The following is a 24022-nucleotide window of genomic DNA, read 5'->3' as shown; positions in this document are numbered from 1 at the left end:
AGCTTGCAGTGAGCCGAGATCGCGCCACTGCACTCCAGCCTGGGAGACAGAGACTCCATCTCTTAAAAACACAAAAAACAAACAATAAAAAAAACCTCACGTCAAATGACTTCAGCATGGACTGGGCTCAGGTGCGCACCTGCTCGTGTGCACGCGTGTGTACCCACGTGCAAGCATGCATGGGCGCGCGTGGGCATTCCTGTGTCTCAAGTCCCTTTCCCAGGACGTCCTGGAATCAGCGGCCCCACCCTGGGCCGGGTCAGCGCGTGCCATCGGAGCCCCCACGTCAGCCTCTCTCTCCGATTGGCACCTGGCACCCCAGTGCGCAAGCCCCACGTCATCGCGGGGGCCGCTGGGCCCGGCCTGGTCTGCAGTGTGGGAAGCCGGCCAGGCCTGTGACCAGCGCCCGGGCCGAGGGCCGGACGTGCGTCCGCTGCGGGGCAGGGATACCGGGTCCCTGCAGGGAGCTCAAGCCCCAGCGCGCCCGCGAAGAGCTGCGCGGACTGCCGGCTGCTTCCCCCGAATCCCGGGCGCAGGAAGCGCGAAGCCGGACGAACGCGGGGAGCGCGCGGCGAGCCCAGCTCCTCCCGCCGCCCGGGGTCACGCGCCGCGCGGTCCCGCCCCGCCCCGCAGCGCCTCAGCCGACAGGGGCTTCCGAGCGAGCAGAGTCCCGCGCCCCGCACTCCATGGAGCAGCTGCTGCGCGCCGAGCTGCGCACCGCGACCCTGCGGGCCTTCGGCGGCCCCGGCGCCGGCTGCATCAGCGAGGGCCGAGCCTACGACACGGACGCAGGCCCAGTGTTCGTCAAAGTCAACCGCAGGACGCAGGTGCTGGCCCGTGCGCAGGCGGGGGCTCTGCGGGTCTCTGCGGGGCCTGGGGAGGCGGAGGGGTCGGGGGCAGGCGCATTTCCTGGGGCTGGGCCTGGGGAGGGGTCAGCTTTGGCTCTTGGGAGGTGGCACCTGCTGGGTGAGCCCGGCTCAAGCGTTCTGTGAAGGTTTGTGTCTGCACGATCCGTGACCTTCCTTTGGCCTCCATGCGCAGCGCACAGGCTTTTAGGGGTGGTTTTAACTTTTCTATCCAGCAAGCGTCGGGGGATGTGAGGCTTGGGGTCCTTGGCTCAGCTCTGGGCCGCCCCTCTCAGCCCACCGTCCTCCTGGCAGTGGGAAAGAAGCAGAAACATGGCTGGGCCCCTGGCAGGGACCCCACGGGCCAGGCCAGCGCTCTCCTTCCCGCAGGCCTTGCCTGTGTTTAGACCTGATTTCTATCTCCTGCTGAAAATAGTTCTGTTTAAGAATGTATGGAAGGCCGGGCGCGGTGGTTCACACCTGTAATCCCATCACTTTGGGAGGCCGAGGTGAGTGGATCCCTGAGGTCAGGAGTTCGAGACCATCCTGGCCAACATGGTGAAACCCCGTCTCTACCAAAAAATGCAATAATTAGCCGGATGTGGTGCCACGGGCCTGTAATCCCAGATGCTGGGGAGGCTGAGGCAGGAGAATCGCTTGAACCCGGGAGGCAGAGGTTGCAGTGAGCCGAGATCAAGATCACACCACTGCACTCCAGCCTGGGTGACAGAGTGAGACTCCATCTCAAAAAAAAAAAAAAAAAAAAAAAGGCCGGGCGCGGTGGCTCACACCTGTAATCTCAGCACTTTGGGAGGCTGAGGCAGGTGGATCACCTGAGGTCGGGAGTTTAAGACCAGCCTGACTAACATGGAGAAACCCCGTCTCTACTAAAAACACAAAATTAGCCGGGATGGTGGCGGATGCCTGTAATCCCAGCTACTCGGGAGGCTGAGGCAGGAGAATCGCTTGAACGCGGGAGATGGAGGTTGCAGTGAGCCAAGATCGCGCCATTGCACTCCAGCCTGGGCAACAAGAGCGAAACTCCGTCTCAAAAAAAAAAGTATGGAAAATGTTAACGGAGGAAGTGGAGAAGGTTAGCTTCAGCCTTGAGAGCCGGCAGGTGGAGAAAGGCAGGCCTGGGTGCCCTCCCGGCCCGAGTGGGCTCAGAAGGCCCTGCACACTCTGGTGGGGGGGCTCTCTGAGGGGCAGCAGGGGTCCTGGTGGGGAGTGCTGGCAGGAGGAACACCAGAGCCATGCAGCCTGGGCGGGCGATCGGATCCTCCGGCATCACCTGCTCTGCCGGCTCAGAACCAAATCCCTCAAAGTGGGGAGTCCCACTCACAGGGAAGCAGTTTTTGGTTCAGGCTTCCCACGGGCCCTGGGAAACTTCCTCAGCTGGTCCTGAAAGCTCTGCAGGGTGAGACCCATCCTTCCCCCCCACCCCCACGAGGGGCCTGCACACAGTAGCTGCTCAGTCCATGCATAAGAGCAGGTGACGCTGGGGCCCCTGGGGCTTAGCAGCCCCAAGGCCGGGAGTTCCTGGCCTGGTGCATGGGGGTCTCGCCCTGGAGCAGGGCTGGGGTGTGCCGGCTGCCCTCCCACCTGTGGACGCTCACACCCACCCTCGGTGCAGGCTGGCCAGGGCTGCCAGGCTGGGGAGGCTGTGCCTGGGCTTTCCCTGGGGTACTTTGAAGGAAAGGGCGTTCTGTTCCTGCACACCAGCAGATGCTTTGGTCTCATTCATGAGGTTTGATTTTTTTAAACCTGTAATCCTACACTTTGGGAGACTGAGGCAGGTGGATCACTTGAGGCCAGGAGTTCGAGACCAGCCTGGCCATCATGGTGAAATTCCATCTCTTTTTTTTTTTTTGAGACGGAGTCTTGCTCTGTCGCCCAGGCTGGATCTCGGCTCACTGCAAGCTCCGCCTCCCGGTTCACGCCATTCTCCTGCCTCAGCCTCCCGAGTAGCTGGGACTACAGGTGCCCGCCACCTTGCCTGGCTAATTTTTTGTATTTTTAGTAGAGACGAGGTTTCACCGTGTTAGCCAGGATGGTCTCGATATCCTGACCTCGTGATCCGCCCGCCTCGGCCTCCCAAAGTGCTGGGATTACAGGTGCGAGCCACCGCGTGCGGTGGTGAAACTCCATCTCTAGTAAAAATACAGAAAAACACAGCAGGGTGGGGTGGCCCACACCTGTAATCCCAGCTACTCAGGAGGCTGAAGCAGGAGAATCGTTTGAACCCAGGAGGCAGAGGCTTCTGTGAGCCGAGATCATGCCACTGCCCTCCAGCCTGGGTGACAGAGTGAGACTCTTTCTCAAAACAAACAAACATGCAATTCTATAGGCCGAGGTATTCACAGACCACGTTCATCAATGCATGTTTTCAACCAATGTGTACCGTACGTGAGGTGAGAGTTCACCTAACTGAAAATTGGAATGTTTGTGGGAATATTTCAGAAACAGGAAGGCTCAGGTCCCATGGGAGGCGTTGGGGGCCGGCCGGGTGTGCGGTGCCTTTTACCTTCCCAGCCCCTGCCCTGGACCTGAGGCCCCGCCTGATGGGCCCAGCCCTCTTCTTCCCTGCCTGAAGTGTGTGCCCAAGTTAGCTCCACGGAGGCCTCTGCTGTGGCTGCCCCACCCTAAGAGGCAGCAAGGAAGGTGGGTAACCCGGGGATCCAGCTCTGGACCTTGGTTCACTCACACCTCCCCACGCCCTCAGTGTTCCCTGGCACCCACACGTGGCCTGTGCATCCTCCTGTCACAGCAGCCTGCAGACCCCACACCCCTCACGCCCCAGGCTCAGCCTCAGCCTTGCAGCCTCTTGTCTCCGACGGGGGGCCCCTCTGCACCCTGCCCTCTGTGGTGGACGCCAGCTCCCAGCCAGAGCCAGCTATCAGTGACTGAAGGTCCTTGTGACTCCCACATGGTAGCTTCCGTCAAGGGCCCAGTGGGCAGAGGCCCTGGCTGAGTCAACAAGGCTGACAAGGCTGTGTTAACAAGGCTGACAAGGCTGTGTTCTGGATGCAGGCCCGGCAGATGTTTGAAGGGGAGGTGGCCAGCCTGGAGGCCCTCCGGAGCACGGGCCTGGTGCGGGTGCCGAGGCCCATGAAGGTCATCGACCTGCCGGGAGGTGGGGCCGCCTTTGTGATGGAGCATTTGAAGATGAGGAGCTTGAGCAGGTGAGTGTGTGTGAAACCCATATGCACACATGTGTACAGGCAGAGAGAGACTCAGAGACAGACAGAGAGAGACAGAGAAAGGGATAGAGATGGGGAGGGAGACAGAAACAGGGAGAAGCCTGTGGCTGAGCCGTCCACACAACTGCCCGGTTATCAGAGGCAGGGCCAGGAGTTCCACCCTGCCATTCTTAATGGAGATAAAAAGTTACTGCTTTCTGGTATGTGACTGGTTTTCCTAGATAAGTTTGGCTGTAATGAGGCTGCATAAAATATATATATATATATATATTTTTTTTTTTTTGAAACACAGTCTCGCTCTGTTGCCCAGGCTAGAGTGCAGTGCAGTGGTACAATCTCGGCTCACTGCAACCTCTGCCCCCAGGGTTCAAATGATTCTCCCACCTCAGCCTCCTGAGTAGCTGGGACTACAGGTGTCCACCACCACACCTGGCTAATTTTTGTATTTTTAGTAGAGATGGGGTTTCACCATGTTGGCCGGGTTGGTCTCAAACTTCTGACTTCAAGTGATCCACCCACCTCGGCTTCCCAAAGTGCTGGGATAACAGGCCTGAGCCACCACACCTGGCCAAAATAAGTATATTTGAACCCATCATTTGCTTTGTACTTTATTTTTATTTTATTTTATTTTTCCGAGACAGAGCCTTGCTCTGTTTCCCAGGCTGGAGTGCAGTGATGCAATCTTGGCTCACTGCAAACTCCGCCTCCTGGGTTCAAGCAATTCTCTTGTCTCAGCCTCCTGAGTGGCTGGGATTACAGGCACCCCACCACCTCACGCAGCTAATTTTTTTTTTTTTTGAGACGGAGTCTCGCTCTGTCACCCAGGCTGGAGTGCAGTGGCACGATCTTGGCTCATTGCAAACTCTGCCTCCTGGGTTGATGCTATTCTCCTTCCTCAGCCTCCCAAGCAGAAGGGACTACAGGCGCCCGCCACCACGCCCGGCTAATTTTTTGTATTTTTAATAGAGACGGGGTTTCACCATGTTAGCCAGGATGGTCTCGATCTGCTGACCTCGTGATCTACCCGCCTTGACCTCCCACAGTGCTGGGATTATAGGCGTGAGCCACCGCGCCCGGCCTAATTTTTGTATTTTTAGTAGCATGTTAGCCAGACTGGTCTCAAACTCCTGACCTCAGTGATCCACCTGCCTTGGCCTCCCAAAGTGTTGGGATTACAGGCGTGAGCCACCACACCCAGTCCATCTTTTTCTTTTGCTTTTTCTTTCCTTTTTTTTTTTGTTTTTTGAGACAGAGTCTTAACTCTGTCACCCAGGCTGGAGTGCAGTGGCGCAGTCTAGGCTCACTGCAAGCTCTGCCTCCTGGGCTCAAATGATTCTTCTGCCTCAGCCTGCAGAGTAGCTGGGACTACAGGTGCACCACCACGCCTGGCTAATTTTTGTATTTTTAGTAGAGATGGGGTTTCACCATATTGATCAGGCTGGTCTGGAACTCCTGGCCTCATGATCTGCCTGCCTTGGCTTCCCAAAGTCCTGGTACTATAGGCCTGAGCCACTGTGCCACTATGCTTGGCCCTGCATCTTCACTTATCATTACTTTTTCAGCACTCCTCCCTTAATTCCTGGTACCTCCTAAGACTTCTGTTGAAGCTCACTTGGTTAATTCCTCTTTGTGATTACATGATGTTATTTTCTGGAAAGAGTCTTTGCCAGTGCTGGGCATGGTGGTTCACACCTGTAATCCCAGTATTTTGGAAAGCCGAGGCAGGAGGAGACCCCATCTCTACAAAAAAAAAAAAAAAAGCCAGGAATGGTGGCACAGGCATGTGGTCCCAGCTAGTTGTGAGGCTGAGGTGGGAGGATTGCTTGAGCCCTAGAAGTCAAAGCTGCAGTGAGCCACGATTGTGCCACTGCACTCCAGCCCAGATGACAGAGCAAGGCCTGGCCCCAGAAAAGAAAGAAAAAGAAAAAGAAAGAGTCATTGCCTGGTGTTCACTTTTTACTGTTTGAAGAATGGAGAATAGTTTTCAATGTATTTAAAACATTTCTCAAAATGGAACAAACTGGGTGGTGTTATTTATTATTTGTTATTTTAATTAGCTGCATTTCTTCTTTCCTCAGTCAAGCATCAAATCTTGGAGAGCAGATGGCAGATTTGCATCTTTACAACCAGAAGCTCAGGGAGAAGTTGAAGGAGGAAGAGAACACAGTGGGTATGTTCAGATTGCTTTTGGGTACCCTTGACCCAGCCACATTGTCTACCCTAGATGGGTGCTCATGGTACTTCTTGGTGGCATTTCAATAATAGGTTGAGTTGTATACCATCTGTCTTTACACTACATTATGAAAATGAGATTATTAAATAAGAATTTTGATGTAGCTGATAAGCTAGTAGAATTGGCACATGATCCCTTTTATACCCAGCCCTCCTGTCTGGTGTGCTTGAGGTAATAATAGCCCCTTTTATACCCAGCCCTGCTGTCTAGTGTGCTTGAGGTAGGAGTGTCCTGGCAGATCCATATATTGACTAATTGCTACTGTATGTAGTACATCCTCAGACCACCTATATTCTAGTGTGCGTAGCCCAGGCTTGTACTGATGCTCTGCTGAGGTCTGGCATTTAAGAGAAAGACAAACAGCTCCTTCAGGCCAAGGATCTCTGTCAACAGGCCGAAGAGGTGAGGGTGCTGAGCCTCAGTATGTGAACAAGTTCGGCTTCCACACGGTGACGTGCTGCGGCTTCATCCCGCAGGTGAGTGCCTGGGTGAGGGTGTTCCCTGATGCCCTAATGCTGGTCACCCACTCTTTATACGTGACAGAATGCTAATCCCCCAAGCACCAGCAAGATTGACTACTTGATTTCTGAAAGCAGAGTAGAAGCTGTGATACCTGGAATGGGGAGAGCAGATGCTGAGGGTCACTGAGCTGAGCTGGGCAGGGTCATGGGACATGCTGGGGCAGGCAGATCAGCATTCCAAGCAGAGCGAGCCTCAAGTGCAAAGGTTGTGTTGCACAAGGCTCCTGATGAGTCTGAGGGACTGGAGACAGTGGGCGATGGGTAGTGTGCAAAGTCAGGGATTAAGTGCTGATTACTCAGCCCCTCTCCTGAGGCCTTTAAAAATTATTATTTATTTAGATACAATTGACATATAATTCACATAAGATCCACCATTTTAAAGGATTAGAATTAATTGTTTTTTAGTACATTCACAATGGTGTGCAACCTTCACTGCTGTTTAACTCCAGAACATTTTCTTTCTTTTCTTTTTTTTTTTTTGAGACGGCGTTTTGCCCTTGTTGCCCAGGCTGGAGTGCAATGGCACGATCTCGACCCACCGCAACATCGGCCTCCTGGGTTCAAGCGGTTCTCCTGTCTCAGCCTCTCAAGTAGCTGGGATTATAGGCATGCACCACCACACCCGGCTAATTTTTTTATTTTTAGTAGAGACGGGGTTTCATGTTGACCAGGCTGGTCTCGAACTCCTGACCTCAGGTGATCCACCCACCTCGGCCTCCCAAAGTGCTGGGATTACAGGTGTGAGCCACCATGCCTGGCCAGAACATTTTCATTATCCTAAAGCAGAACCCATTAGCAGTCACTCCCCATTTCCCCCTTTCCTGGTCCCTGGCAACCTCTAATGTACCTTCTGTCTCTTTGAATTTTCTGGATATGTCATATGAGCGGAAACACATAATATGTGATCTTTTGTATCTTTCACTCAGCATCATGTTTCACGGCTCTTCCATGTTGTAGCAGGTGTTAGAATGTTATTCTTTTATGGCTGAATAATATTCCATTCTATGGCTAGGCCACACGTTTCTTTACATATTCCTTTTTATGGCTGAATAATACTGGGGCCTCTTGAACCATCATCTTTGAAATCTGTGAAGTTCCAAAGAAGGCTTTGGACAGCCCAACTGCCCTGTGCTTCCCTTGAAGAAGCCAATATCGGACCATATTTTGGTTTTGTTAGGAACACAGCACCCATTATATAAGAGCTAGTTCAAAGTCACTGCTTCTTGCAGAGAGAATACTTTCAAATCTGTCTCCTCGTCGACGCCCGTCCTGACTAGTTGGGTCCCTGCGGACAATGACCAAGCTCTCCCTGGTGTGGGTGGAGGGTGATTCTCCCAGCTGGAGGTCACCTGGGGCAAGATCCTCATGAAGCCCAAGCAGATTTAGGGTTCCCAGCCAACAGGCAGTCCTCACATCTGGGCTCGCTAGAACTGCACATGGAGCTTACCAGATTTACCGAGACCCCCGAGATCTCAGCCACAGCTGGCTCCCCTGGGGTCACACACCTGTCCGGAGCCAGTGAGTAGCACCCTCTTCACCTGTCCAGGTGAGCACGGCTGGGTGCAGCTTGTGGTCCTGTGGTCCTGCTGTGGATGCTGAGGTCAAGGGCTGCAAGTGGCAGGCTCTACAGGACTTGGCTGGCCCAGCAGAGTGGTGTTTCAAAGAAATGAAGTGAAATCTTACCCAGAGCCCCTGTGTGTGAAGCAGACGAGAAGGGGGCTAGTCTGTTTGGAGCACAGGGAGCCCCTCAATGCCCATCGGACTCCAGGATCAAGGAACCCACCTCAGATCAGGTGCAGCCTGGCTAGGAAGGGTGGGGGCCAGGGAGGACACCTGCCCTGCTTCCTGCTTGTTGTGCCTCGGACAGCACCAGGTTCTGAAGTCTTCCCACTCCTTGGGAGGGCTCAGTGGGTCCTGGGGGAATGTGTACTGCAGCCACTGGGGGGCAGTGCTGAGCGGCGGGCTCCTCAGACACCTGGGCACTAAGGCCCCCTGGGGCTGCCAGCTGGGCCGGCTGTGGTGCTTGCCCCATGCTCTGTACACTGCCACATACAGGCACCCTCCTAAGCACTTCATTGAACTCAACTCACCCACTTGCCCTAGCAGGTAACCAGGCAGATAACGTCACTGATCCGTTTTATAGATGAGGAAAGTGACATGCAGAGTTCACGCCTGGGTCCGTGGAGCTTGTCAGCGGGGCAGCTGGGCTTCGACCCTCAGTCTGGCTTCAGACCACAGGCCCTGACCATGACGCAGCCCCTCTGTCAGGGGAGGCCTGGTCATTGGGACCAGCTGTGTACCCAGGTGGCACCTTCCCCGGGTAGCTTGGAGGATCACAGCCCCTCTGTTCAGGTGGCGGGAGTGGGCTAGCCCAGGCTGATTGCCTGCTCCCAGCACTAAACCTGGTTGTCTTCCGGAAAGAGGACAGAGCTCAGACGCTGGGAGCTTGGGCAGGCAAATGGGAAATAACGGGAGGCTGCACGGTGCACCTCTGAGCTGGGGATCTGACAGCCAGGCTATGGGGAGGGGCCTTTCCGTCCTGCTCTTGAGGTGCACACAGCACCAGAGGGTGAGCCCAGGGGCTGAGTCACCACAGCACCCTGTGTGCAGGGAGATTCTTGGTGGGGGCCACTGACCAGGGCGGTCCTCCCCGAAGGAGTTTTACAAAATAATCCTTTGTATAAAATCAGCTTCCTATTTTTCTCTACAGAGGTGTAATTTGACATAAATTGCACCCATGTAAAATGTATAATTTGGTACATTTTGATGTTTGTACCTGAGAACCTTTTACCACAGTCAGGGTGAGTATTCTGATTACCCCCAAAAGGTTCCTCGTGCCCTTCCCTGCCCCTGGGCAACCATTCATTGGTATTGTCACTGTCAATTAGTTTGCATCTTGTGGAATTTAATATAAATAGAATCATGTGGTATGTCTTCTGTCTGTTTCTCTCATGAAGGGGTGGGTTGCCCCTCCACACCTGTGGGTATTTCTCATTAGGTGGAACGAGAGACTTGGAAAAGAAAAAGACACAGAGACAAAGTATAGAGAAAGAAATAAGGGGACCCAGGGAACCAGCGTTCAGCATATGGAGGATCCCGCCAGCCTCAGAGTTCCCTTAGTATTTATTGATCATTCGTGGGTGTTTCTCCGAGAGGGGGATGTGTCAGGGTCACAAGACAATAGTAGGGAGAGGGTCAGCAGACAAACACATGAACAAAGGTCTTTGCATCATAGACAAGGTAAAGAATCAAGTGCTGTGCTTTTAGATATGCATACACATAAACATCTCAATGCTTTACAAAGCAGTATTGCTGCCCGCATGTCCCACCTCCAGCCCAAGGCGGTTTTTCCCTATCTCAGTAGATGGAAGGTACAATCGGGTTTTATACCGAGACATTCCATTGCCCAGGGACGGGCAGGAGACCGATGCCTTCCTCTTGTCTCAACTGCAAGAGGCATACCTTCCTCTTATACTAATCCTCCTCAGCACAGACCCTTTACGGATGTCGGGCTGGGGGACGGTCAGGTCTTTCCCTTCCCACGAGGCCATATTTCAGACTATCACATGGGGAGAAACCTTGGACAATACCTGGCTTTCCTAGGCAGAGGTCCCTGCGGCCTTCCGCAGTGTTTGTGTCCCTGGGTACTTGAGATTAGGGAGTGATGATGACTCTTAAGGAGCATGCTGCCTTCAAGCATCTGTTTAACAAAGCACATCTTGCACCGCCCTTAATCCATTTAACCCTGAGTTTGACACAGCACACGTTTCAGAGAGCACGGGGTTGGGGGTAAGGTCATAGATTAACAGAATCTCAAGGCAGAAGAATTTGTCTTAGTACAGAACAAAATGGAGTCTCCTATGTCTACTTCTTTCTACACAGACACAGTAACAATCTGATCTCTCTTGCTTTCCCCCACACTCTCACTCAGCATAATCATGCTGATATTTATCCAAGTCTAAAATCCTTTGATATTCATCCGTGATACACATCCATGTTGCATGTGTCAAAAGCCCATTCCCCTGTACGGATCTAACACAGCCTGTTTATCCATTCACATGTGGATGGATTTCTGGATCATTTCCAGTTTTTGCTCATAGAAATAAAGCCGCTGTGAACCTTTGTGTACAAATCTTGGTCTGGACAAATGCTTCCACTTATCTCGGGTAAATACCTAGGAGGGGGATGACTGTGTCATATGGTAGGTCCATATTTAGCTCTTTAAGAAACTACTGGCCGGGTGCGGTGGCTCACACTTGCACTCCCAGCACTTTGGGAGGCTGAGGCGGGTGGATCACAAGGTCAGGAGATGGAGACCATCCTGGCTAACACAGTGAAACCCCGTCTCTACTAAAAAATACAAAAAATTAACCGGGCGTGGTGGCGGGCGCCTGTAGTCCCAGCTACTTGGGAGGCTGAGGCAGGAGAATGGCGTGAACTCGGGAGGTGGAGCTTGCAGTGTGCCGAGATCTCGCCACTGCACTCCAGCCTGGGCGACAGAGAAAGACTCCGTCTCAAAAAAAAAAAAAAAAAAAAAGAAACTACCAAACTCTTTTCCAAAGTAGTTGCACCATGTTGCATTCCCACCAGCAGCATATGGGAGTTCCAGTTCCTCCACATCCTTGTCAACACTTGAGATTTTTTGTTTTACATTACAGCCATCCTAGTGGGCGTGAAATAGTATCTCACTGAGGTTCTATTTTGCATTTCCATAATGACTAAAGATGTGGAGCATCTATTCGTGTGCCTGTTTGCTGATAAAATGTCTTCTTTGGTGAACCATCTGTTCAATTATTTTGTCCAATTTGTGAATAGGGTTTTTCTTTTATTATTGAGTTTTGAGATTTCTTTGTGTATTTAGGATATGAGTGTTTTACCAGATATATGATTTGCGAATAGTGTCTCCTAGTTTGTTGTTTGTGTATTTTCTTGGAAGCGTCCTTCAGAGGCTGAGCATGGTGGCTCGCGCCTGTAATCCCAGCACTTTCGGAGGCCGAGGCGGGCAGATCACTTGAGGTCAGGAGTTCGAGACCAGCCTGGCCAACATGGTGAAACCCCATCTCTACTAAAAATACCAAAAAATTAGCCAGGCATGGTGGCGGGCACCTGTAATTCCAGCTACTCGAAAGGCTGAGACAGGAGAATTGCTTGAACCCGGGAGGCAGGGAGGTTGCAGTGAGCTGAGATCGTGCCATTGCACTCCACCTGGGCAACAAGAACAAAACTTGGTCTCAAAAAAAAAAAATGTCCTTATTATCCTTTTTATTGTTGTTGAGATGGAGTTTCACTCTGTTGAGCAGGCTAGAGTGCAGTGGTACGATCTTGGCTCACTGTAATCCCTGCCTCCCGGGTTCAAGCGATTCTCCTGTCTCAGTCTCCCAAGCAGCTGGGACTACAGGCACCTGCCACCATGCCTGGCTAATTTTTGTATTTTTAGTAGAGATGGGGTTTCACCATCTTGGCCAGGATGGTCTCGAACTCCTGATCTTGTGATCTGCCTGCCTCGGCCTCCCACAGTGCTGGGATTACAGGTGTGAGCCACCGCGCCTGGCCTCTTGCTTACATTAGGTTTAATGTGCTCTTTTTCTGGTTGGTTAATGTAGCAGCTGAGGTCATTACTGTGAGATCTTTGCTAACACAGACGTTTAGTGCTACACGTTTTCCCCAAGTACTGCTTTAGTGGCATCTCACAAATTATAAGTTGTGTTTCTGCTTTCATTCAATTGAAAACACTTTCTAATTTCCCTATAGACGTCTTCCTTACACAGATTTTAGAACTGTGTTTAGTTTTAAAATATTTGAGGATTTCCCAGAATTTTTCCTATTGATTTTGTTTTGTTTTGCTTTTCTGAGATGGAGTCTTGCTCTGTCGCCAGGCTGGAGTGCAATGGCACAATCTCAGCTCACTGCAACCTCTGCCTCCTGGTTTCAAGCGATACTCCTGCCTCAGCCTCCCGAGTAGCTGGGACTATAGGCATGCACCGCCACGCCCAGCTACTTTTTGTATTTTTAGTAGAGATGAGGTTTCACCATGTTGGTCAGGATGGTTTTGATCTCTTGACCTCGTGATCCGCCCACCTCGGCCTCCCAAAGTGTTGGGATTATGGGCATGAGCCACCAGGCCCGGCCTTCCTATTGATTTCTAATTGAATTTCATTATACTTTGCATGCTTAAATCCTTCTCAATTTATTGAGATTTGTGTGCATGGAGAGAGAAATCCTACTTTATTCCTCTTCTTATAGGCCACTAATCCTATTGGATTAATGATTCACCCTTACGATTTTATTTAACCCTAATTACCTCCTAGAGGCCCTTCCTCCAAATACAGGTATATTAGGGGTTAGGGCTTCAACGTAGGAACGGGTGTGGGCACCATTGAGTCAATAGCAGGATATGGGATTTATCTATTTTTCCTGCTGTTCTTTTTTGTATTTTGAAGCTGTGTTATTAGAGGTATAGGCATTTAGGATTATTACGTTCATTAGTCGACTCCCTTTGTGAAATGACTATACTTGATTTTCTTTGCTTTGAAATCTACTTTGTCTTGTATTAATGTAGCCACTCTAGCTTTCTTTATTTTTTTTTCTTTTTTTTCTTGAGATAGAGTTTCACTCTTGTTGCCCAGGCTGGAGTGCAATGGCGCGATCTCGGCTCACCGCAACCTTTGCCTCTGGGTTCAAGCGATTCTCCTACCTCAGCCTCCCAAGTAGCTGGGATTACAGGCCCACGCCACCATGCCCGGCTAATTTTGTATTTTTAGTAGAGATGGAGTTTCCTCATGTTGCCTAGACTGGTCTTTAACTCCTGGGCTCAAGGGATCTGCCCACCTCAGCCTCCCAAAGTGCTGGGAATTGCAGGCGTGAGCCACTGTGCCTGGCCTCCAGCTTTCTTTTGACTAGTGTTAGCATGGTATATGTTTTCTATCCTTTCAAGCTTTTTTTTTAATAGATAATGTCTTTTCGCACATAACTTATTGTTGGATTTGCTTTATTTTTCCAACCTGCCAATCTGTCATTTACCAAGAGTATTTATTTTTGACATTTGTATTTAATGTGCTTAGTCATATAGTTAGTTTTGAGTCTGTCATCTTGCAATTTGTTTTTTGTTTCATCTGCCCTTTGTTCTCTCTTTACCTGCCTTCCTCTGGGTTGAGTATTTTATGTTTCTGTCTTACCTCCTTTGTTGGCTTACTAGGTATCTTTGCTGTGTTTTGAATGGTCCCTCTAGGGTTTAGGCAGCACTTGGCTCCGAATTGCAACAGTGGCCTCTTTTCCCTTGTTGTCCAGGTGAATGAGTGGCAGGATGATTGGCCGACCTTTTTCGCCCGGCACCGGCTCCAGGCGCAGCTGGACCTCATTGAGAAGGACTATGCTGACCGAGAGGCGCGAGAACTCTGGTCCCGGCTACAGGTGGGCACGACAGTGACTTCTCTGGGAAAGAGCTGGTCCTCTCATGATCCTGCCGCATTTGTGCAGGGTCGTCTGTAAAACGGAGCTGGAGCAGGGAACACTGAGTCCTGGAGCACACATCAGGGAGGAAGGGGGGCAGGGGCAGGGGGTTCCCCCAACAGGGAGTCCGAAAGGAGTGAGGAGTGAAGACACACTTGGCTCCTCGTGCCCCTCTCCACTGCTAGGTCACCAGGTATTTAGCCTCCGACTTTCCTCCTCTGAAACACAGGTGCTTGTAAATGGTGGTGTTTACCATGATTACTGTTCTTACTATCAGTAACACTTGTCCACTCCATCCTGTTCCTCTCCCATGGGAAGATGTGGGTACCAGATGATCCAGAGTGACTGATTTCAAAACATAACTCTCGGCCGGGCGCAGTAGCTCACGCCTGTAATCGCAGCATTTGGGAGGCCTAGGTGGGCGGATCACTTGAGGTCAGGAGTTTGAGACCAGCCTGGCCAACATGGTGAAACCCTGTCTGTACTAAAAATGCAAAAATTAACCGTGCATGGTGGTGCATGCCTGTAATCCCAGCTACTCGGGAGGCTGAGGCAGGAGAATCACTTGAACCCGGGAGGCGGAGGCTGCAGTGAGGGGAGATTGCACCATTGCACTCCAGCCTGGACGACAGAGTGAGATCCTGTATCAAAAAGAAAAAAAAAATCAAAATATAACTCTTAAAATGTTAAAAAAGAATGTGCATGTCAATCCAGAGTGAGTATACATCAAAGAGACTTGAACTCATTAATGAAGAAACTAGGCTGGGCATGGTGGCTCAAGCCTGTAATCCTAGCACTTTGGGAGGCCGAGGTGGATAGATTACCTGAGGTCAGGATTTCAAGACCAGACTGGCCAATATGGTGAAACCCCATCTCTACTAAAAATACAAAAATTAGCCGGGTGTAGTGGCGGGCGCCTGTAATCCCAGCTACTCAGTAGGCTGAGGCAGGAGAATCACTTGAATCCGGGAGGCGGAGGTTGCAGTGAGCCGAGATGGTGCCACTGCACTCCAGCCTGGGTGACAGAGCGAGACTCCCTCTCAAAGAAAAAAACAACAAAACCAAACCAAACCTGCAGACATATATGTGTAGCGAAATAAAAGTGGCCAGAGTTTGCTAAGGTAGCGCAACACTGGTTCCTATTCTGTGGGTCGATTAAAACTATAACCTCGGAGGTTCTCCACTGCGTGGGGATTCTAGACCTAAATTAGGAGGAAGCCCTAAGTTAGACAAAGCGAGACTCCCCTGAAGTCAGGTGGCCCCTGTTTCTGGGCTTGGCAGGCAGTGCTGGGGCTGGACACCGAAGCAGATCGCGAGTGGGCTTTGCCTTATTTCCAAGAACGAGGTGATGAGACCGGGGCTCCCTGAGGCCAGCGATAACTGCAGCCGTTGCTCTCGTAGGTGAAGATCCCGGATCTGTTTTGTGGCCTAGAGATTGTCCCCGCGTTGCTCCACGGGGATCTCTGGTCGGGAAACGTGGCTGAGGACGACGTGGGGCCCATTATTTACGACCCGGCTTCCTTCTATGGCCATTCCGAGTTTGAACTGGCAATCGCCTTGATGTTTGGGGGGTTCCCCAGATCCTTCTTCACCGCCTACCACCGGAAGATCCCCAAGGCTCCGGGCTTCGACCAGCGGCTGCTGCTCTACCAGCTGTTTAACTACCTGAACCACTGGAACCACTTCGGGCGGGAGTACAGGAGCCCTTCGTTGGGCACCATGCGGAGGCTGCTCAAGTAGCGGCCCCTGCCCCACCGTCCGCTGTCTCTCTGTCCCCGTCCCCGTCTCTGTCCCCCCGTCCCTGTGCCCCCGTCCCTGTCCCCCTGTCCCCGTCTCCCCGTCCGTCTCCCCGTCCCCCCATCCTTCTGTCCCCGTCCCCCCGTCCCCATCCCTCCATCCCTGTCCCCCGTCCCCCGTCCCTGTCCCCCTGTCCACATACCCCTGTCCCCCGTCCCCCTGTCCCCGACCCCATCCCCATCCCCCGTCCTTGTCCCCATCCCTGTCCCATCTCCGTCCCCGTCCCCCCTGCCCCATCCCCGTCTCCGTTCCCCCGTCCCCATCCCCCATCCCTGTTTCCCCTGTCCCCATCCCTCCATCCCCGTCTCCCATCGCTGTCCCCCCCGTCCCCCGTCCCCGTCCCCCTGTCCCTGTCCCCTATCCCTGTCTCCCCGTCCCCCTGTCCCCTACCCCTATTCCCCCGTCCCTGTCCCCCCGTCCCCCTGTGCCCCCGTCCCCGTCCCCCCTGTCCCTGTCCCCCTTCCCCCGACCCCTCCCAGATCCTGGGGACCAATAAAGCCCGCAGCGGACCTCGGCTGGCGTCCTGCGCCTCCTTCCTCCGCTCGTGGGGCTGCTTTCAGGGCCAGACGCACGGCGAGCTGTGTACGGACGTTTTTGCGGCGATTCAGGGGAAACGCACGCGGACCCGGTAGCCAAGGCCAAAGTCGGCGCAAAGCCCACCGCGGCCTCCGGGCCCCGCTCCCGCTCTGGGGCGCGCCACCACTCGGCGCGGGGCCCGTGTGATCCGCGCGGGTCCCAGCGTGGCGCGAATAAGTGTCAGGGCGGTTGGCTCTGAGGGGTGGGTCCCGGGGCTCGCCTCGCGCCCCGCACCGCGTGCTCAGGCCCCGCCCCTCCCCGTCCACGCGTGCTCAGGCTCCGCCCCGCTCCACGGTCCCCCCTCCCACCCGCCCCCGCCCCGCCCCACGGTCCCCCCTCCCACCCGCCCCCGCCCCGCCCCCCGGCGTGTTGTGGCTCCGCCCCGCTGTCTCCGGCCCCACCGCAAGCCCCGCCCCTCCCACCCACGCGTGCCCGGGCCCCCGTCCCCTATCCTCGCGTGCTCAGGCCCCGCCCCGGCGGCCCCCGGCCCAATCCCGAAGCCCCGCCCCCCCGCCCACCGCCTGCTCAGGCTCCGCCCCGCTGTCCTCCGGCCCCGGCCTCACCCCGCAGCCCGGCCCACGGCGTCTCAGGCCCCACCTCCTGTCCTGCCCCGCCCACCGCGTGCTCAGGCCCCGCCGAGCGGTCCCGGCTCCGCTCGCGCCCTGTGGGGTCCACGGCGCGCTCTTCCAGAGCCTTTGGGACCCGTGCCCGCTCTCGTCCTCACGTGCACGCGCTGTCCCGCGCGCGGTATTTTGGCGGCCGACGCGTTCCGTAGCGAGGCCGGCGAGCGGGGTCGGAGGTCGCGGGGCGGGGCCAGCGTCGGTTGCCGCCTTAGCGGGCGCCTGGTTTTCATCCCTCATCGTTCATCCCCGGCGTTCGCGCTCTAGCGGAGTGGGAGCTGCGAACACGTGAGGCGGGGGCGCGGTCCCCAGGCTGCCGAGATGGCCCTGAGCGACGAACCGGCCGCGGGCGGCCCCGAGGAGGAGGCGGAGGACGAGACACTGGCCTTTGGCGCGGCGCTGGAAGCGTTCGGCGAGAGCGCGGAGACCCGGGCGCTGCTGGGCCGCCTGCGGGAGGTGCACGGCGGCGGCGCGGAGCGCGAGGTGGCCCTGGAGCGGTTCCGCGGTGCGTGGGCGGCGCCGCGTGCCCGCTTCCTCCGCCGGCCCGGGTTCGGCGCGCTGAGTGCACTTTCCCGGGCGGGGACCGCAGCCCGGCGGCGCCGGCCGCTCTGCGAGGGCTGCCGGTGCGCGGTCCCGCGGGCCGTGGTGGGGCGCGGCCTTCCTAGGCGGGAGAGGGCCACCCCGGCGCGGCGTTTGGTGCACGGGGCAGACGCGCGCCTCCCTTGGGGGGACCGTGGTCCGCGGAGCGCCTGCTCTCGCACGGGGTGAAGCCTCTGCGGCCTCCCCGGGAGGCGGGGTGCAGAAGCCCTCCGTCCCCCGTCTCCGTCACTGGAGGAGGTCCCTGGGCTGGGGAGACTCGGGCCAGATCCCTCCGGACAGCCGGTCAGCCCTGCAGTGTGGACTCCCAGGCTTGCCTCCACCGAGCGCGGTCCTGTGAATGTTGTGTGGACAGGGAGATAGGGAATGAGAGAGGGGGACGCAGGGAACAAACCTGCTGCAAACAAAGCGCGCCTCGGGTGGGGAGGGCAGCAGCCTGTCCGTTCCGTGGACGCTGTGGACAGAGCGGGCTGGCCGGGTCCGTGCCTCTGCAGGCGGGGTGGGGTGTAGGTACCCCTGTGGAGGCCGTTCGATGAGTCTAAATTCTCCGAGTTCAGACCCACCTTTACCGCTGTCTATAATGGGTTATTTCCAAACAAGTCCTTAGGAGCTCATAGCTAAATAGTTACATGGGGTTTTGTAATTCAGTAAAATAATCTTTGCAGACCCTTTGAGTAAGAAGAACTTTTGCATTATTTGGCCTTCCTCATTTTAGAATGACAGCACTTTGATTTTAGGAGTCAGGCAGGGTGGGGGGCCTCGTGGGAGGAGTGCGGGCTTCAGCGTCAGATGCTCCTGCCTGTGAATTCTGGCCCTGTCGCTTGGACCTGATACTTGATTGCCCGTTTCTCCCGGTGTAAGCTGGGGCGGATAACGATGCCTCTCGTGCAGAACTGTTCTGAGGGTGAGGGACCCTCATCCAGGGACCAGTGAAGCCAGATTTCTTGTTCCTGGTGTAACAGCCCAATGGCTTCTTCCTTTTTTTTTTTTTTTGTGATACGAAGTCTTGCTCTGTTGCCCAGGCTGGAGTGCAGTGCAGTGGTGCGATCTTGGCTCACTGCAACCTCAACCTCTAAGGTTCAAGCTATTCTCCTGTCTTAGCCTCCCGAGTAGCTGGGACTACAGGCGCGCGCCACCACGCCCGGCTAATTTTGTATTTTTAGTAGAGGGGGTTTCACCATGTTGGCCAGGCTGGTCTCAAACTCCTGACCTCAAGTGGTCGCCCGACTCAGCCTCCCAAAGTGTTGAGATTACAGGTGTGAGCCACTGCGCTCGGCCCCAGTGGGTTCTTTCTGCGGGCTGCCCAGATAGAGTTGATTTGTCAGGGCAAGGGAGTTGCCATGGAGAAGGTTTAGTTCACGCAGAGCCGGTTGAAAGGGAGACTAGACTAGAGGTTTTTTTTTTTTTTTTTTTTTTGAGGCGGAGTCTCACTTTGTCCCCCAGGGTGGAGTGCAGTGATGAGATCTCAGCTCACTGCAGCCTCCACACCCTCCACCTCCCAGGTTCAAGCGATTTTCCTGCCTCAGCCTCGCGAGTAGCTGGGACTACAGGTGCGCGCCACCACGCCCACCTAATTTTTTGTATTTTTAGTAGTGACGGGTTTCATCGTGTTAGCCAGGATGGTCTCGATCTCCTGACCTCGTGATCCACCCGCCTCAGCCTCCCAAAGTGAGCCACCACGCCCGGCTGGAGTTTTATTATTACTCAAATCAGTCTCCCTGAGAATTTCAGGGCCGGGGTTTTTTAGAGGTAATCTGGGGGAAAGGGTGGGGGTGGCTGATTGGTTAGGGGTATACAATCATAGGGGAGTCGGAAATGATCCTCCGTGATGTGCTGAATCGCGTCTGCTTGGGGCCCCAGGAGCAGTGGGCGGGTCCAGGTGGAGCTATCATAGGTCGGTGGATCCTAGTGTAGGTGTCAGACATGGAAACAATCTGAAAAGATATCTTTAAAGGCCAGTCTCAGGTTCTGCAATAGTGACGTGGTCTGCAGGAGTAACTAGGGAACTTGGATGTCTTGTGATCTTAAGAATAATGGCTGGCAATTATGTTACGCCTTAGCGGAATTCAGGCTCCTCTCCTCCTCCTAGCCTGGTGGCCTCTCATTAACTTTACAAAGGCAGTTGAGTTTTGGGGAAGGGCTCTTAGCATTTAAACTATAAATTAAATGTCTCCCAAAGGTAGCTTGGCAGCTTGAAGACTAAAGGCATGACGGGGTTGGCTGGATCAGATCTGCCCCATTGCCATAATTTCCTCACTGATCTAACTTTTGCAAAGGCAGTTTTGCTGGGAAGCAGTGGGTGTGTTCAGATGTGGAGGTGGGAGCTGCCGGATTGGACAGAAGCAGTTTCAGCTGCTGAGAGGAGGAGAAAGTGGTGGTTCAGGGTCTGGGAGGTTGTGAAGAGCTGGCAGCTGTGTGGAAGGGAGCAGTGCCTGGATATGTCAACCAAAAAGTATCTGAGACAAGTCTCAATCAGTTTAGAAGGTTAAGGGTGTGCCTGTGAGGCAGCCTCAGGAGGTCACATGTCCCCAAGGAAGTCGGGCTATAGCTTAGTTTTACACGTTTTAGGGAGACATGAGACATCAATCAATACCTGTAAGATGTACATTGGTCTCGTCAGGGAAGGCGGGACATCTTGGGTGGGAGGGCGTCCAGGGCATTGGTGGATTCAAATATTTCACGATTGGTGATTGGTTGAAAGAGTTTATCTGAAGACCTGGAATCCATAGAAGGGATTGTCTAGGTTAAGATAAATTGTGGAGACCAAGGTTTTTCTTATGCAGATGAAGGTTCCAGTTAGCTGGTTTCAGAGAGAATAGATTGTAAATGCTTTCTATCAGACTAAAAAGGTACCAGACTTAGTTAATTTTCTCCTGGATCAGGGAAAAGACCTAGAAAAGGAAGGGATTCTCTACAGAATGTAGCTTTTCCCAGCAAGAGACAACTTAGCAGGACCATTTCAAAATATGTCAAATATATTTTAGGGAAAAATATTTTGATTTCTTTCAGGGCCTGCTGTCTGTCATGTGATGCTGTACTAGAGTCAGGCTGGAATTTGGTGTCTTATTGCTACTTAAGATCGGTTTTAATGCTGATACTGATCAGCTGTGCCCGAATTCCAACGGGAGGGGGGTATAATGAGGCCTATGTGGACCACTCCTCACAACCCCTTCCTATCATGAGGCCTGAACTAGTTTTTCACGTTAAGTTTGGAATGCCCTTGGCCAAGAGGGGGGTCTGTTAGATGGCTAGGGGGCTTAGAATTTTGTTTTTAGTTTACAGGCATGTTTGGCAGGGGAGTGTGAGAGGAGTGCCAGGGATGTGTGTCTCACAAGGACAGAGTTGAGCTTGGCCCTTAACGGCTGGCAGAGGCAGGAGAGAGTGAAGGAAGGAAGAGGCGAGGCGGAGACTCTGTTAGGAAGAGTATAGAGGAAGTGGGAAAGGAGGAACAGTGTGCCAAGCAAGTAAACTGCACGAGGCTGGGCCACAGTGGCCCTCAAAACGCTAGAGGGAGGTGGGGCATTCCTCCCAGGTGGCCTGTGTGGCCTCCGTTAGCGAGAGGGGAGGTGTGCTCTTGAGAGCTGGGGAAGAGGTGGAGCTGCCCTGTGGAAGCTAGCAAGGGAAAACGGGGTTTCTGAGGCTCATGGGTATGTTTGGCCTATTGATAATTAATTTTCATGTTATATTTGTTTTTAGTAATAATGGACAAATACCAGGAGCAGCCTCATCTGTTGGACCCACACCTTGGTAAGAATAGAAGCTGCTGATTTTGATCATTCAGTTACAGATGACCACGGAGGCCTTGGCGTATGGTGCTGGCACATGCATGTGCTTTGCCAGGATCAAGTGCCAAGAAGTGTCCCTGTCTTGCTTGCTTGCAGGGCCTGGCTGGTTGGTTTTAGCCGACCTGTGATAGTGGCTTGAGTTCCAGATGTCACTCTAGGCTGGGGGGAGATGTGTCTGAGCTACTTAATTCCTTTCTGCTAAGGAAACAACATCTGCTCCTCATGTGTTTTTTTTTGTTTTTTTTTTTCTTTTTTTTGAGACGGAGTCTCGCTCTGTCTCTAGGCTAGAGTGCTGTGGCGCGATCTCAGCTCACTGCATCCTCCAGCTCCCTGGTTCAAGGGATTCTCCTGCCTCTGCCTCCCGAGTAGCTGGGATTACAGGCACACGCCACCATGCCCAGCTAATTTTTGTATTTTTAGTATGTTGGCCAGGATGGTCTCGATCTCCTGACCTTGTGATCCGTCCGCCTCGGCCTCCCAAAGTGCTGGGGTTACAGGCGTGAGCCACTGCGCCCGGCCTCCTCATGTGTTTTTAGTTTACATTTGGGCACATGATGTCTTTCTGGTAATAGTCATACAGGGTCAGGTGTTTTACATGGGTCATCGTTTAATCCTCACAGCAGCTAAGGAGGGCATCTGTTGTCATCTCAAGTTTATAGATGGGGACACTGAGGCTCGGTTTTCTTACTTTAGTGTAAGGGGTGTGGTTTCTTACTGTTTTCTTTATTTTTGATGTATTTCACACTGATTAAAATTTTTCTTTTTCTACCTACAAATGTAACACATGCTCCTGGCAGTTCACCTGGGAAAGAGGAAGGTAACAATATTCACCACGTTGAAAGGCAGCACCCCGGGTGGGGGCACCCTGGCTTCATAGCCCAGTTTCACCATTCAGTCTTTGAGCTGCTCTTTGCCGGGGTTTCCTCACCCCCCGTGGTGTTGAGATCTGTGTGGGAGACGCTAAGGGTCAGCCTTTCATGTGCGCACACGTGCCTCTTAAAGAGTAGCTTGTGCTGTGCATCTTGTTCTGTTTTTTTTCTTCAAATAACAGATTTTGGCTGGGGGCGGTGGCTCATGCCTGTAATCCCAGCACTTTGGGAGGTGGAGGCGGGTGGATCACTTGAGGTTGGGAGTTTGAGACCAGCATGGCTAACACGACGAAACCCTGTCTCTACTAATAATACAAAACATTAGCTGGGCATGCTGGCAGTTGCCTGTAGTCCCAGTTACTTGGGAGGCTGAGGCAGGAGAATGGCGTGAACCCGGGAGGCGGAGCTTGCAGTGAGCTGAGATCACGTCACTGCACTCCAGCCTGGGCGACAGAGTGAGACTTCATCTCAAAAAAAAAAAAAAAAAAAAAAAAACCTCTAAATTCTGGATTCAAGAATTCATTGGGATCAGCCTTGTCCTTCTGTCCTCCTAGAAAAATTTATAGGCCTTGTGGAGGAGACCAAAGATAGAGGTCCTTGGGAGAGGGTCAGCTGCAGGGAACATGACTCTGACATCTGGTGGAGGGGCTAGCCATGCTGGATGGCGTGGCAGGCAGTGGGCTCCCCAGGCCATATCTTGTAGGAAGGAGGTCTTGGGTTCCTGGAGTTCCTGCGTGTGAGCGCTGGTTCCCGGGAAACAGATGTGGTCACTGCTCACAAGGTAGCAGGTGGTGTTTTTATATCTCTTCAAGTAACAACGTTGGACCTGTAGTTAAATGCCTTTATTCTTGCCAGACCTCTTTCCAGAGTGGATCATGGAATATTAACACTTCTTGTGAGCTGCTTAGAGTACTGTGAATGATTTTTAGAGTTATTTTCTTTCTTTGCAAATACTGTTTTTCGCCGGGCGTGGTGGCTTATGCCTGTAATCCCAGCACTTTGGGAGGCTGGGGCAGGTGGATCACCTGAGGTCAGGAGTTTGAGACCAGCCTGACCAACATAGTGAAACCCCGTATCTACTAAAAATGCAAAAATTAGCCGCGTGTGGTGCACGCCTGTAATCCCAGCTACTCGGGGCTGAAGCAGGAGAATTGCCCGAACCCAGGAGGCAGAGGTTGCAGTGAGCCAAGATCGTGCCATTGTACTCCAGCCTGGGCAACAAGAACGAAAACGTCTCGGGAAAAAAAAAATAATATAAATAAATAAAAAAATTTTTTTTTTGTAGAGACGGGGTCTTGCCGTGTTGCCCAGGCTGGTCTCATACCTCTGGGTTCAAGCAGTTCACCCACCTTGGCCTCCTAAAGTGCTGGGATTTCAGGTGTGAGCCAGCGTGCCCAGCTGAGTTCATTATTTTCTGGAATTCCCTTTTAGAAAAAGGAAAATGTAGTCGTGGGATGCTGGTCCTTTGTCATTTGTTGCACATTTTTCCAGCCTTCTGCTTTTTTTTTTTTTCTTTTTTTTTTTTGAGAT

At 53.2% G+C, this 24022-nt stretch overlaps 2 protein-coding genes and 1 long non-coding RNA gene across 9 annotated transcripts in view; 2 read left to right on the top strand and 1 right to left on the bottom strand.

Annotated features, from left to right (window-relative positions):
* Window positions 1-343: 343 nt before the first annotated feature.
* Window positions 344-16606, top strand: FN3K (fructosamine 3 kinase). 2 transcript variants are annotated; one of them, XM_055389342.2, is made up of 6 exons: window positions 344-827; window positions 3876-4027; window positions 6124-6215; window positions 6672-6754; window positions 14087-14209; window positions 15650-16606. In XM_055389342.2, exons 1-6 carry the CDS (start codon window positions 687-689, stop codon window positions 15986-15988), a joined length of 930 nt encoding a protein of 309 aa, XP_055245317.1. In that variant the 5' UTR covers window positions 344-686; the 3' UTR covers window positions 15989-16606. The 2 variants fall into 2 exon arrangements, with proteins under 2 accessions (XP_055245317.1, XP_055245318.1); XM_055389343.2 differs by lacking the exon at window positions 344-827 and adding an exon at window positions 2980-3506 and having other exon boundaries at window positions 15650-16562.
* Window positions 13771-16703, bottom strand: LOC129533943 (uncharacterized). The gene is made up of 2 exons (XR_008680365.2): window positions 16556-16703; window positions 13771-15728 (listed from the first exon to the last, which is right to left on the bottom strand). It is a non-coding gene; the product is annotated as an uncharacterized lncRNA (long non-coding RNA).
* A 490-nt stretch (window positions 16704-17193) lies between these two features.
* The window catches only part of TBCD (tubulin folding cofactor D), a 197583-nt gene continuing 190754 nt past the window's right edge, over window positions 17194-24022 (top strand). The window contains exons 1-2 of one of the 6 annotated variants that reach the window (XM_019026378.4): window positions 17194-17746; window positions 21535-21585. In XM_019026378.4, the coding sequence (XP_018881923.3) occupies window positions 17563-17746; window positions 21535-21585 (235 nt within the window). In that variant the 5' untranslated portion in view covers window positions 17194-17562. Of the gene's footprint in view, window positions 17747-17949; window positions 18124-21534; window positions 21586-24022 lie in introns of those variants that run through there. The other 5 variants (XM_055389338.2, XM_019026377.4, XM_019026376.4 and 2 more) reach the window with 5 other exon arrangements.

The sequence above is a fragment of the Gorilla gorilla genome, chromosome 4, assembly GCF_029281585.2.
Source record: "Gorilla gorilla gorilla isolate KB3781 chromosome 4, NHGRI_mGorGor1-v2.1_pri, whole genome shotgun sequence".
NCBI lineage: Eukaryota > Metazoa > Chordata > Mammalia > Primates > Hominidae > Gorilla > Gorilla gorilla.
Note: the sequence above shows the minus strand (reverse complement) of the source record. Positions and strands in the feature narration are given on the sequence as shown.